Below are 11,751 nucleotides of genomic sequence, written 5' to 3' on the forward strand. Positions count from 1 at the left end.
GAAAAAGTGAAAATCTGTCTGGAAAAGATGGAGAGACTGCTAAATGAGCAGGGGGATGGCAAGTAAGTGAGAGTAGGACAAGAGTTAAAAAGCGAGGCGAGAAAGAGACACAGGGAGAGACGTAGTTGGAGGGCAGTGAACAGACCAAGTGCACAACTCATTGAAATGCAGGGGACATGCTGGCTGCAGCTGCACCTATCAAATCACCACTTCTAGCTCTGACAAGCACAACCCTCCCTGCACGTCTAGCTGCCCCCAACCACCCACACACACACACACACACACAAAAGGAGTGGACACAAGTGTTAAGAGATGTCACAGTTGAGCATCATTAGAGCTGCTGCTGCCCCTTCTCCATTTCAACAGTCTGAAGACTTGACTGGCAGAAACAGCTGTTCCGAGTTACCTCTCTCTCTCTCCCCATATTAAAGTCAGATCAAACGGGCGAGTGGCTCTATCACAGTGGGGAATTAAGGCTTTATTAAATATCCCGAGAGAATCCACGTCTATGGAGAGCAATAGACTGAGTAAAATACCCTGAGAGACGCCACAAATAACACGGAAGAGCGGCCAAGTTAGTTCTCTCTCTGCCTCTCTTTCTGTCTCTCTCACACCCCCCGCCGCCTCTCTCTCTCTCTCTGCCTCTCTCTCCTCCACATCATGTATGTGTTTTTCTGTGTCTTTTCATGTGGACTGGCTCCTCCTCCTGCATCCCTCTATATTTCTGTCTTTTCTCTGTCGTTCTCTCTCCCTCCCGTCCTCTTTTTTCTGTATGATGTGTATTTGATTGGGAGGGCTGCCAACCTTTTTTGATTGGTCTCTTGCTGCATCTGATGCTTGCTGATTGGCTAGTTTTGCTCACCTCTGGTGATGTGATGCGCTCTTGATTGGCTGCGTGTAATTTGTGTATGAACTCTTCGATTGATGTTTTTTGCATTGTGTTGAACTGATAAATCTGCCGCTTAATTCACCTTCTTTTTCCCTCCTTTTTTTAAAGGTAGCAATATAATGGTCTTGGATTTCTTTTTGAATGCTTTTGTTCTGAAATATTTTGTTTTTTCTTCGTTCTGTGTGCCAATGGTTGCATTGTTTGTGTGCAAAACTGCCTGACTACTCACCAGGATCCTTGTTTTCAATGTCTTTCTCCTTCAAAAGAAGCGCATGCATCAAATACCATCGCTGCTCATCAACAGAATTAACCTCTGTCATAAGTAAAAAAAAAAAAAACTGTTTAAAGTTTAATGACGCCTCACACTTAAAGTTTAATATGAAAACTCAAAACACAGACTATTATGTGATTGAATCCTGCATAATTTGTACACTTCCTCAATACTTGTTTACATGTTAAACTGGGTTGACTTAGCCCCTGACCACTTTGTCTGGTGTCCAGGTCAATAATGCCACAGCCAGAGTGATGACGAACAAGAAGATGACCACACCTTACTCTAACGGAGAGGGCCTCGCAACTCTGCCATACGGTAATGCACTTTGAACTGCACTTAACAACTACCTCTTTGTTTCATATGTGGTGCCTGGGAAATATTGCTAAAATTTATATGATCACATAGATAAAAGCCTTGGTTGCCAATATGTACAATTTTTGTGGAACTACATATAAAAATATGAAAGACAGGCTTACGTTTTTGATCGCTGTTTTCTTGGAATCATTATTTTTGGACAACAAAACTTACTTGTAAAACAATAACATAATATATAAATATATAAATATATAAATACAAATATAAATATATATATATATATATATATATTATATTATGAAATGACGTGTAACAAATCCGATGCTGTGGGTGCAACATTGAGTGAAACTACAGACAAAGAGAGGCAGCTGCCTCATAGCCAAAGCAGCGCATTTTAAAATTCTTGTATTGGCAATCACATAGAAAAATACAGATAATTGGAAAAATGCTGAATATCAGATCCGATAATTGTCCAGACAGATAATCTTTCTATCCCTAATGATAATATTGTATTGTTCTGTCCTGGTAGTGACACTGATGAATGCTGTCACAGATGCGCTGCAGACAAACAGTCAGGAAGCTTTTTACATCCTCTCTCTACAATGAACAATAAAATGAACAGCATAGATCAAGTCATAACATTTCTGATTGCTGCAGTGATATTTTCTGTTGAATTCTGCTTTAAATATAAAAATTTTCTTGTGTTTACTACAGCTGGATGGAAGTTGAGTCCCATGGTTGGAGCCATGTACAGTCCTGAACTTTATACAGGTATGACAACAAGGTTTAGCTTTATACTGAAACTGATGCAGAGAAGATGCACAAATAATATTGTAATCGTGAAGTTTATTTTAAGACGCTGTTCTTTCTACGCTCTCTCTCAGTACCGGGGTTTCCGTACCCAGCAGCAGCAGCAGCTGCCTCCACCGCTGCGACCTTTCGAGGCGCTCATCTGCGGGGTCGTGCCCGGCCTGTCTACAGTGCAGTCAGGGCAGCTGTGCCACAACCTGCCATCCCTACCTACCCGGGGTAAACACACACACAAACAAATAAAAACTGATAGCTAGTAAACCGCTATTGATGATAAAAACTAGACATAATGTTATGCATATAACTGCCTTCTTAAATGCATGCCTTCACTTAGTTACAAAATGGTAATTCATAATTGTGCATGCTGTGTGTTTGAATATATTTTCATTGAGATATTGACAGTTTGCTGAGCTGAAATACCATTTCCTTGTACATCAAAAGTAATGATAGGATACTTGAGGATCAAATTGAGTAGTCTTTTCTTTTAATAGTTTGTCTCAGTGGCTGAAGTAACCGTAGTATCACCATTAAATCAGCATTTGTATACAAAGAGGTGGTATTTTGTCTTGCATGTTGCACGGTGTGTAATAATCTCACCCTTCTTTCTCTTCTCTTTTTCACAATCTGTTTGGCACCGTCTTCTCACCTCTCTCTCCCTCAATCGTCACTCTTGTTTGTTGTTTTCTGCCATGCCCACATGGTGGCGCATCACACCATTTTTTTTGTTTTGTTTTGTTTTGTTTCGACTCTCTACCACCGCTCCTCTGTACTCTCTCCTTTTCCTTTCCTTTCTCGTCTCTCTCTCTCAGTGTGATGGCCTATCAGGATGGCTTTTACGGTGCAGCTGATCTCTATGTAAGTATAACCCTCTCTCCTCTACTGCCTCACTCCTCACCTACGTTTTCCCCTCTTTTGCCTGTGGGTTTTCAAGTGTGAAATGGCAAAGACCAAACCCATAGAGACGTGTACTTGTGGGTGATTTGATTCATCTCATGTAGACATTTTATGTTTTCCCGACTTAAATGATCTTACTTTCTTTATAAAGTACAAATAATTTAGACTCATCACTTTTCATAATGTACAATCTCATAAAATGTGCCTTCAATTATCCATACAAATAGAAAAACAGCACTCAGCGGCCCAACACACACATTTTCATCAAAGTGGTCATTCATGAGTAGACTCCTCTAGGGTTTGTCTCTGAGCATTTGTGAGTTAGTTTGTACCAATGTGATTATGAGTGTGTGTCTGTGTGTGTGTGTGGTGTGTGTGTGTGTGCGACCAGGTTGACAATAGCTGTTTCTGTTCTCTCTGTAGACTAGTGTTTCAGGACATTAGTGGCAGATTGCCCCAGGTAGGGTTTACACACTCTGTGTGAGAGCCAGTGTGCATCCTCCTCGTCTCCAATGACTGCGTGCTGCTAGACATTATTGACCATCTGAGATTGAAATGCCTTCTCTGTCTTCTTCTACTAACTCACTGGATTCTGACATGGGTGGAGTTGCGGAAGGGGGAGAACAGTTGTAATTTGAATTCAATGAAGAATATGCTTCTGTACATACAACTGAAACATATCTACAGGAGAGATGGATGTACATTTGAGTGTAGATTAGGTGAATACTTAAGCAGTGGCTCAATTTATTTAACCAAAATTTGCACTTGTGATAAAGTCTATTTCATAAATTCATCCACTACGTATATTTTGTGCACCAACAATGTAAGAAAACAAAGCATTTTTTGTTATTTTGGCCTCAGGTGACCAGAACGTCACAGCAAAATTTTTTATCTATGAATCTGATTCACTTCATTGTGTTCTTGAGGCAAACACAAAATTAACATTTTAGAATATTATTTGACATTTTCATCAGTTAAATAACAGTAAACAATTGTCCAAAACTGAGATTATTCAGGTGACGAAGCATTTTTCAAGCCCAGGCATGTCGTCATGTTGTTATACTCTCCTCAAAAATTCAACATTTTATTGTACACAAACTTTACAAAGTCTAATGCACATTAGTGAAAATTATAATGTGTCAGCAAGCTGCATTACCAGGCTTGAAATACAAACAGGACAAGAAACAAATAGGACACTAGACTTATCCAGCACTCAGAGGGATGTAGGACAGTTTCTATCAGCAGTGCATTTCTCTAGTTACCCCTTGTCCTGAGGTATAATCTTCCCTATCGTGTTTCCCTTGTGGCCATGCTAACTGAATCAAGTGTCGGCATGCAAGACATACTTACAAGGCTGACTCCTCCCCAAGTCCTCTCTCCTTTTATTTATGCACTACCCCGACACCCCCTCCTGTTTTTCTCTTTACGGTTATATACCGTCAATACATATTCAACATTTCTGTACGTCGCTATGCTCATATCACTCCTTCCTCAGACAATAATTGAAACCATTTGTGTCACCTGGCACTTTCCTATCTCTTCTTCTTCTGTTCCCTTTATTATTCTAATCTTTTCTTGCGCTGTGGCTCTTTACCTTCCTATTTTCTCAATCACTAACCACTCCTACACCCTCTCTCTCTTCAACTATACATATCATCCTCCTTTCTCCCAACCTCCCCCAGTCCAGCCTTCCTCCCATAGCAGCAACTGTGTGGTCCTGAATGCGGGGACTTGGTCGTGACTGATCCTTTAGGGTAGAATGCAGCGGTGTGTGTTTTTGTTTTATAGGGATGTTTGGCCTAATACACTGTACGTTCTGAGTTTGGGAAAGCATGCTGTGTTTTTCAGTGATTGGTTGCTGGCCACGTGAGCGGTGTGTGTGTGTGCGCCCTTTTTTAATCCGACTGGCTGACTGTCTTCTTACACCTGTAGTTTTTTGTGTCTGTTCATCAGCTGTCCATCCAAACATAAATAATGACACAATCATCTTGCCACCCCTTCCCCTTTCTTTAACTGTGTGTTTTTGGTAGGGGAACCGGGGTGGGGCACAGTTATGGTTATGAACTCTCTCTCCCTCCATGTCCAACTCACAGTGGGAGAGATAATGCACTTTTAATGTTGCCCAGGGGAACGCTGCAAACAATAAAGCACATTATGTAAAATTAAAGATATTTTTTCCACATTAGTCATGGAGGGAGAGACCCACACAGAGCCTGAGCTACATCTTTGTGAATGCTGTACTGCACCAGATTAGCCAGTTTTGCTGACTGTCTGCTTGTTAATCTTTCGCTCTCTTCTCAGCAGTTTTTCTCACAATGTAACCCTTTAGATTCACTGCTAGTCAGTTAGTGTGTAGAGGAAATCCAGCAAACGTTTAACAAGAATTTACTCTTCTTTCTGTTTCGTCCCGCCTCTCCCTCCATTGTTTCCTTCTCCTCTACCACACACTCTACCCTCTACCCTCCACCTCTCTCTCCCCCCGTCATCGGCAAATCACAGGGTGGCTATGCAGCGTATCGTTATGCCCAGCCGACTGCAGTAGCAACTCCTGCAGCAGCGGCGGCTGCAGCGGCAGCTTACAGTGACAGGTGAGTGAGCAGTCCAGCCCTACTTGAAGCCTCCTCTGATGTGTCTTTAGATGTTGCCTACTTGCCTGCAGCCTCTGTCACTAAGTAGTTACTTTATTTAAAAAGCACATTTAATAAACTTGCTTTTAAGATCAACACTAGTGCTGTACGAGTATCAATGCAAGGTTTAAAATCTAAGATATAGACCGGGACATTCAATTCCAAATGCCACAAAACAAAAATGGCCTTTAAGTATGAAATATTAGTGATTAAAAGTCCAGGATTTAAGAAGGGATCAGCCTGTTTAAGAGCTTTAAAAACAGTTACTTTTTGAGACAACTCTCTATTGCACTGAATGCCAATGAAGAGATACTACACAGGATATACAGTTATGATGAAAAATTACTTGTGAATTACATTAGTGTACAGGACAAGAACTCTAGTTCTCTAGAAACTCTCTCCAGATCATGAGTTATATAGTTTTGGGGTTTCAGTCCTACACAGATCTTAGACCAGCAAGTGAATTTTAAAAAACAACAACCCCTCTTTCCTCCTGCAGTCACAGTATGTGAGTCACCTTGTGTTAGAGCATAGTGCCCTTTTTTTCTTCTTTTAAAATATAATGTAATATCTCATGTTTGATGTGTTTTCTAGCTACGGCCGAGTTTACACAGCAGACCCCTACCATGCTGCCCTCGCCCCAGCTGCCTACGGTGTTGGAGCCATGGTAAGTCCCTAAAGCTTAATATTGGCATGCATTCAAAGGATAAGGCAAGTGATAATCTTACTGTCAACAGTTCCCATGAAAAGAGCGCAACCAACATTGTGTTAGTCATATTCTCAATATTTTACAACTTCCCTTTTCCTGTCAGTGGGTCTCGGCCCCACGTTCACAGACAATACTTTTTAGTAGAATAAATTCATTGTTGTCTTTTTATGGAATTTATTAACAATAAGGAAAAAATATACCACCAGACTGATCAGCTGAGGAATAGAAAAAGATTTCATTTACTAAATTTTGCCTTTTGTTTTTTCACAGGCCACACTGTACAGGGGAGGCTACAGTAGATTTGCCCCTTACTAAAGACACTACATTTCCCAGGAGCTCCTCTCTTCCATTGATTTACTCTGAAAGAGCTCCCTCTGTTGTCGTGGAGTTGGACTGCATCCAGTTTTAAAGTGTGGAGTCGACCACAACAAAGATATTTCAAGATCCCACCCCTGAGCAGTCCCACGTTTTCTTATATACGCTACTACAGAAATAGAGGAATGCTGTATTAAAGACTGACGGATGGCCTTTGCATAAAAAAAATAAGAAAAAAAAAATATAAAGACTCAAAATGGCCACCTTCCCTATTGCACGGCTGTATTATAGTCCCCCCCCTCCTCCCCCCTTCTTATTCTCTCGGCACTCAGCAGCACAAGACTCGGGATGGAGGCCAGATGTTCTTCCAAAGGCTGTATGTGGATAACTGACATTTAAATAGCTGTCAACCATGTATGAGAAAGTGCTCTGTGGCCTGCACACACTCAACATTAAAGGAAAAAGAGAGGGAAACGAGCAATCACAGCGCCCACAAAACGTCGGAGCGGTAGGAAGCAGGAAGGTGCCTCGAAAGAGCACCTAAAAACATTTTGAACCAGAATGATGAGTCACTAAAATGATTTAAAAAAAAAAATAAAACCCACTGGTGGATTTTTATAAGTCCTCTTTAACGTGGGCGGATAGTAATGAGAGAGGATTTCCATTCTTGCCGTGTTCTGGTAGAGGGAGACTGAACATGGAGGCTTGGAGAGATGATGTGACGGTTTATAACGCTACAGAAATCACGTCCGAAAGCTGAAGGAGGGAGGGTTATTAGAGCTGTTCCTTACCTCAAGTTTTCTTAGTATGTGGAAATGGTGAACCTTTAAACTTAAAATTGTTATGATATGCAAAGAAATTAGTTTAGAGAAAAAAGTTACCAAATTATTATTATTATTATTATTGTAATTATTCTCATTATTATTCTTATTGAACCATTATTTTGTCTGATTCAGCAGCAGCTGCTGCTGTTATGGGGCACGTAGTTTCAACAGTGAACCTTGGGGTTGAAAATCAGAAAATGAGCATCTGTGTTTAAAAATATTCCACCTTTTGACTTCGTGACACATATATAGTCTCAGATCATCCTCCTCACGCACAGGATTTCACCACCAAACACTACAAAACGTTCAGCACTACACTTCAAAGATTGATTTTAGCTTTAGATTCAAACTAAATTATCCACCCACAACCCCGAGGTTCAAGTACTTGTTGATCCTTTAATGTAGAGATTTATCATTTGGATTTTCCCCACACGCTCCATCATTTATAGAGCAAAGTCCAACATCTGAATGAGTCTTCCTGAAACATACTTTAGTTGGTAATTGTGTTCGAGATGCTGCCAGCAGCCATTACTGAGCAAGAGAGAGATTCTGTCGGTGAGTTAATAGAAAATATTTAAATGCAAAACACCTTACTATTGTGCATATTTCTATACTGTTGTATTCTATATTTCCAAAACGTGGCTTTTTTTGGCTTTTGTTTTTGTTCCAAAGATTTGTAGAAAGCACATTTTTCTGCCGTATGTATAAATATATTATCTTTGTTATTGTTATTATCATAATCCTTGATAATCCTATTGCTGTCTTTATTTACTTCTTTTTCATCTTCTGTTTGACTTTTTTTTAAATATATATATCAGTAAGTGTTGTTCCTTCTCCAGTAAGGTGCAAAGTAAAATTTTTTTTCCCTTCTGCTATGGAGTAAAGATCTTGAGCCGAGAGGCCGAGAGCGTACCTGAGGTATGCGTGTAACACTACCAAACTTTTATCCTCTTAGTTTAATTAATCCCGGCTACTGTTTTATTTGTTTTTGTTTTGTTCTGTTCTGGGTTGACCATAGGAATCCGTTAGCATGACAACTGATTATATTTCAAACTATACAGGAACAGTTGGATTTTTTCCCCTTTCTTTTTTGTGTCCATATTTATGCAGGTGACTGAGACATTAGGAATGAATTAGGTCTGTAGCACTTTTGGTAAAAAAAAAAAAAAACCAACTGTGTTCCTCTCCTTTTTTTGAGTTTTCCGTTTATTTTGATTGTTTGTTGTTTTCAAGCGGACTCCTTACATTTCAGTGGTTAAATCTGTCAGCTTGGCCAGTGCGGTCGCTCCAGGTTTGATTGAAGATATCTAGTAAAATGTCTGAAAGTGTTATCTCTCATACCTAAGCAGGATAATATTCCAACTTGGTAAAAATGTCATTGTGGGATATGATCTAAGTTGTGTGTTAAATGGGGCGTTTCTTTGTTTTTTTTGTTTTACCCATTAACTACTTTCTAAGCTACCGTTGTGTTTTCCATTTCTCACACTAGGAAAAACATGCAGGTCAATAAGATGTTTTTTTTTTTCCTATTAAATGTGCTGCTGTTGGGTTTTCTCATGACATTTAACATTTCTTATTAAACAATTCCAAGTTACTATCGAATGTGCTCTGGACAAAAATAAAGGGGGAAAAAAGAAAACCTAGCCAAAGATGCTAACTAACAGTCCCCAGCACGTTCTGGTTCCCAACTTGAGAAGTGCTACATAAAAATACACAACAATGGACTTAACAAAGCCACTGAAGGCATGGACAAACCAGCATGAGCGATAATTGTCAAGTTAAAAAAAAAAAAAAAGTTTTGCATGAATCTTGTGTCTTTCATATTTGACTCCTGAGCAGCCGAGCCCAGTTGCGTTCTTCTTTACCACTAAACTCTATGTTAGGATGACCGGCAGCTAGCAGTTTGAAGCTAGTTAACACAACAAAGAGCACAGTGATGTTCGGCAAAAAGGCCTGCTGACAAACAAAATGGCTGCCGCACAAAAGAACAAGTGGCAGCTTCATTTTCCTGTCGTGGTTTTCTTGCCACTGTATTATAGTAAACTATGTGGCCGTTCTTCATAGTTGCTATCTCAATGACCAGTCCTCTTCCCTCTGTCATGTCTATCCCTCTTGACTGCCATTATGTTTTTTTGTTATTGAATGTCCATATAAAATGTTTTATATAAAAATGTTTTGTTGTGATCAAGCTTTCAGGTTGTTTTCTTTTTCTGTTCTATTCGTTTAGTAAAATGGATGTTTCTCACATTATTGTACAAACACAGAAAGTGCGGATTTTAAAATTTTTAGTATTGATCAGGAACAGATTTCTTTGGTGGAAACAAGCTGTACACACAACATATCATATTTTAGATTGATATGGAAACTTATACCAGCAGTTGCTTATTTACATCCGGCAGATCTGGAACAACATAAGGGTTTGTGTTTCTAATCACCTCCTGAATGACTGTTCGTCTCTACTTTGTGTCCCTCAACACCGGAGAGAAAATCTGGCTCTTTAGAAGCTCAATGCTCCATTATATCACCAGCTAGATGCTTACTTTTTCTGTTGTTTCATGCCGGGCAGGTGGCGTTGGCATACACTGTTTATCAGAGTTTAAATGTTTAATACCACATTGACAATGAACCAAAATGGTAAAGCTGCAGGCTGTAAAATCCAAACGAGGTCAAAAATGCTGATGAGTGACACCTTTCACATTACTCAGTCAAGGCGGCTGCTACTGTTTATGCATTTATGTATGCTAACATCCCAATGTTTAACACCTTTAATGTTTATCAACATCGCCATCTATAGCGTGTTAGCATGGTAACTAGCCTGTCTGTTAATATTTATTATAGCAGCTTTAATTATGCAATTATTGCTGGTATTTGTTATAGTTTTTCTTCCATTATTTTACTTAGGATGAATTCCCACAAAATTAAACTGTGTGCTTAAAGAAGACAACATTTCTTTGAGGAAAATATTTATTGACACTTCTAGTCAACTTTCACTCCCATTTGATAGTGTTCACAAGTTTACACCAATAGTTCATAAAAATAAAAATGTGTGTGTGTGTATATATCTCATAAGCAGCTGTACAATAAAAAGGGAGCTCCAAAGGGGGTGGGGATAAGAGGGATAAAAGGTTTAGTGGTGATATACTGTGATAACAGTGATCAAACCCACAAAAATGACATTTGCCAATTTTCAGTTTTAAATAGCTTTGGGAATAATGTTTTCTTTTTGGGCAATATTTCCCAAAACCTACATGGGCCTAACACAACAATAGACATCAGGTCAGGGAAGGAGAACAAGGCGAGAAAGGAGGACGGGCAAAGGAAAATCAGTGCAGGGTGGTAAAATAGCCGGGATGAAGACACGGTCGGGTTTCTACACAATTCCATATTTCGCCAGGTCGCTGAGCTCCATGTCCCCGAAGGCTTCCCATGGGCAAACCACTGTGATGTCTGTGCCAAGGCCCTCCATGCCGGGGATGTCGTCTCCGAATCTGAAAAAGAAACGAGTCTTAATTTCTTGGGAATGTTTCACTTGGTTTCTTTTATTTGATATGTGACTTTCAGCTATGGAAAGAAGTCAACTAAACCTTTACTAAGTACCAATACTACAATGTGAAAATAATTTTATAAGATTATGATATGATTTTTAAGTAAAATCCTAATCTGAAAAGTAACTTTGGCTGTCAGACAAATGTATTTCACCCGACTAGACTAGACTGGACTAGACAATGTAAAGTCAATGGAAAACTTTTGTCCAGCTTACCCCTTCTGTCCTGGTTTAGGGGCCTTGCTCTTGAAGGTACGAGCAGCCCTCTGCTGAACTTGGGAGGTGCCTTCTTGTCGGCGGGAGTTGCAACAGCTGTGTCTGCCATCTTTTATGTACTGAGAGAGAAACAATCAACAGTCAGTCTTTATGTGTAAGACCCATCCTCCTCCTCCTCCTCCTCCGCCTCCTCCTCCTCCTCTAAACCCCACTGTGTTTGGTTAATATATAGATTAAATTATAGATTAAAGCTGCCATACAGCTCCTTAGGACCCAGTTACACAAACAGCTTTGTCTATTTTTATACCTTGGCTTTAAAGATTAGGTTATTCTT

At 39.7% G+C, this 11,751-nt stretch overlaps 1 protein-coding gene and 1 pseudogene across 6 annotated transcripts in view; one reads left to right on the forward strand and one right to left on the reverse strand.

Annotated features, from left to right (window-relative positions):
• The window catches only part of rbfox2 (RNA binding fox-1 homolog 2), a 35,456-nt gene extending 25,610 nt beyond the window's left edge, over positions 1-9,846 (forward strand). For 2 of the 6 annotated variants that reach the window (XM_035659614.1, XM_035659615.1), the window contains exons 7-13: positions 1,391-1,478; positions 2,193-2,249; positions 2,363-2,507; positions 3,098-3,143; positions 5,682-5,770; positions 6,404-6,476; positions 6,789-9,846. In XM_035659614.1, coding sequence (XP_035515507.1) covers positions 1,391-1,478; positions 2,193-2,249; positions 2,363-2,507; positions 3,098-3,143; positions 5,682-5,770; positions 6,404-6,476; positions 6,789-6,833 — 543 coding nt within the window. In that variant the 3' untranslated portion in view covers positions 6,834-9,846. Of the gene's footprint in view, positions 1-1,390; positions 1,479-2,192; positions 2,250-2,362; positions 2,508-3,097; positions 3,144-3,605; positions 4,428-5,681; positions 5,771-6,403; positions 6,477-6,788 lie in introns of those variants that run through there. The other 4 variants (XR_004796647.1, XM_035659616.1, XR_004796648.1 and 1 more) reach the window with 4 other exon arrangements.
• A 526-nt stretch (positions 9,847-10,372) lies between these two features.
• On the reverse strand, positions 10,373-11,526 carry LOC118326590 (annotated as a pseudogene).
• Between the last annotated feature and the right edge of the window lie 225 nt (positions 11,527-11,751).

Source organism: Morone saxatilis, unplaced genomic scaffold, assembly GCF_004916995.1.
Source record: "Morone saxatilis isolate NCDOM2014 unplaced genomic scaffold, NCSU_SB_2.0 Contig17, whole genome shotgun sequence".
NCBI classification, from domain to species: Eukaryota; Metazoa; Chordata; class Actinopteri; family Moronidae; genus Morone; species Morone saxatilis.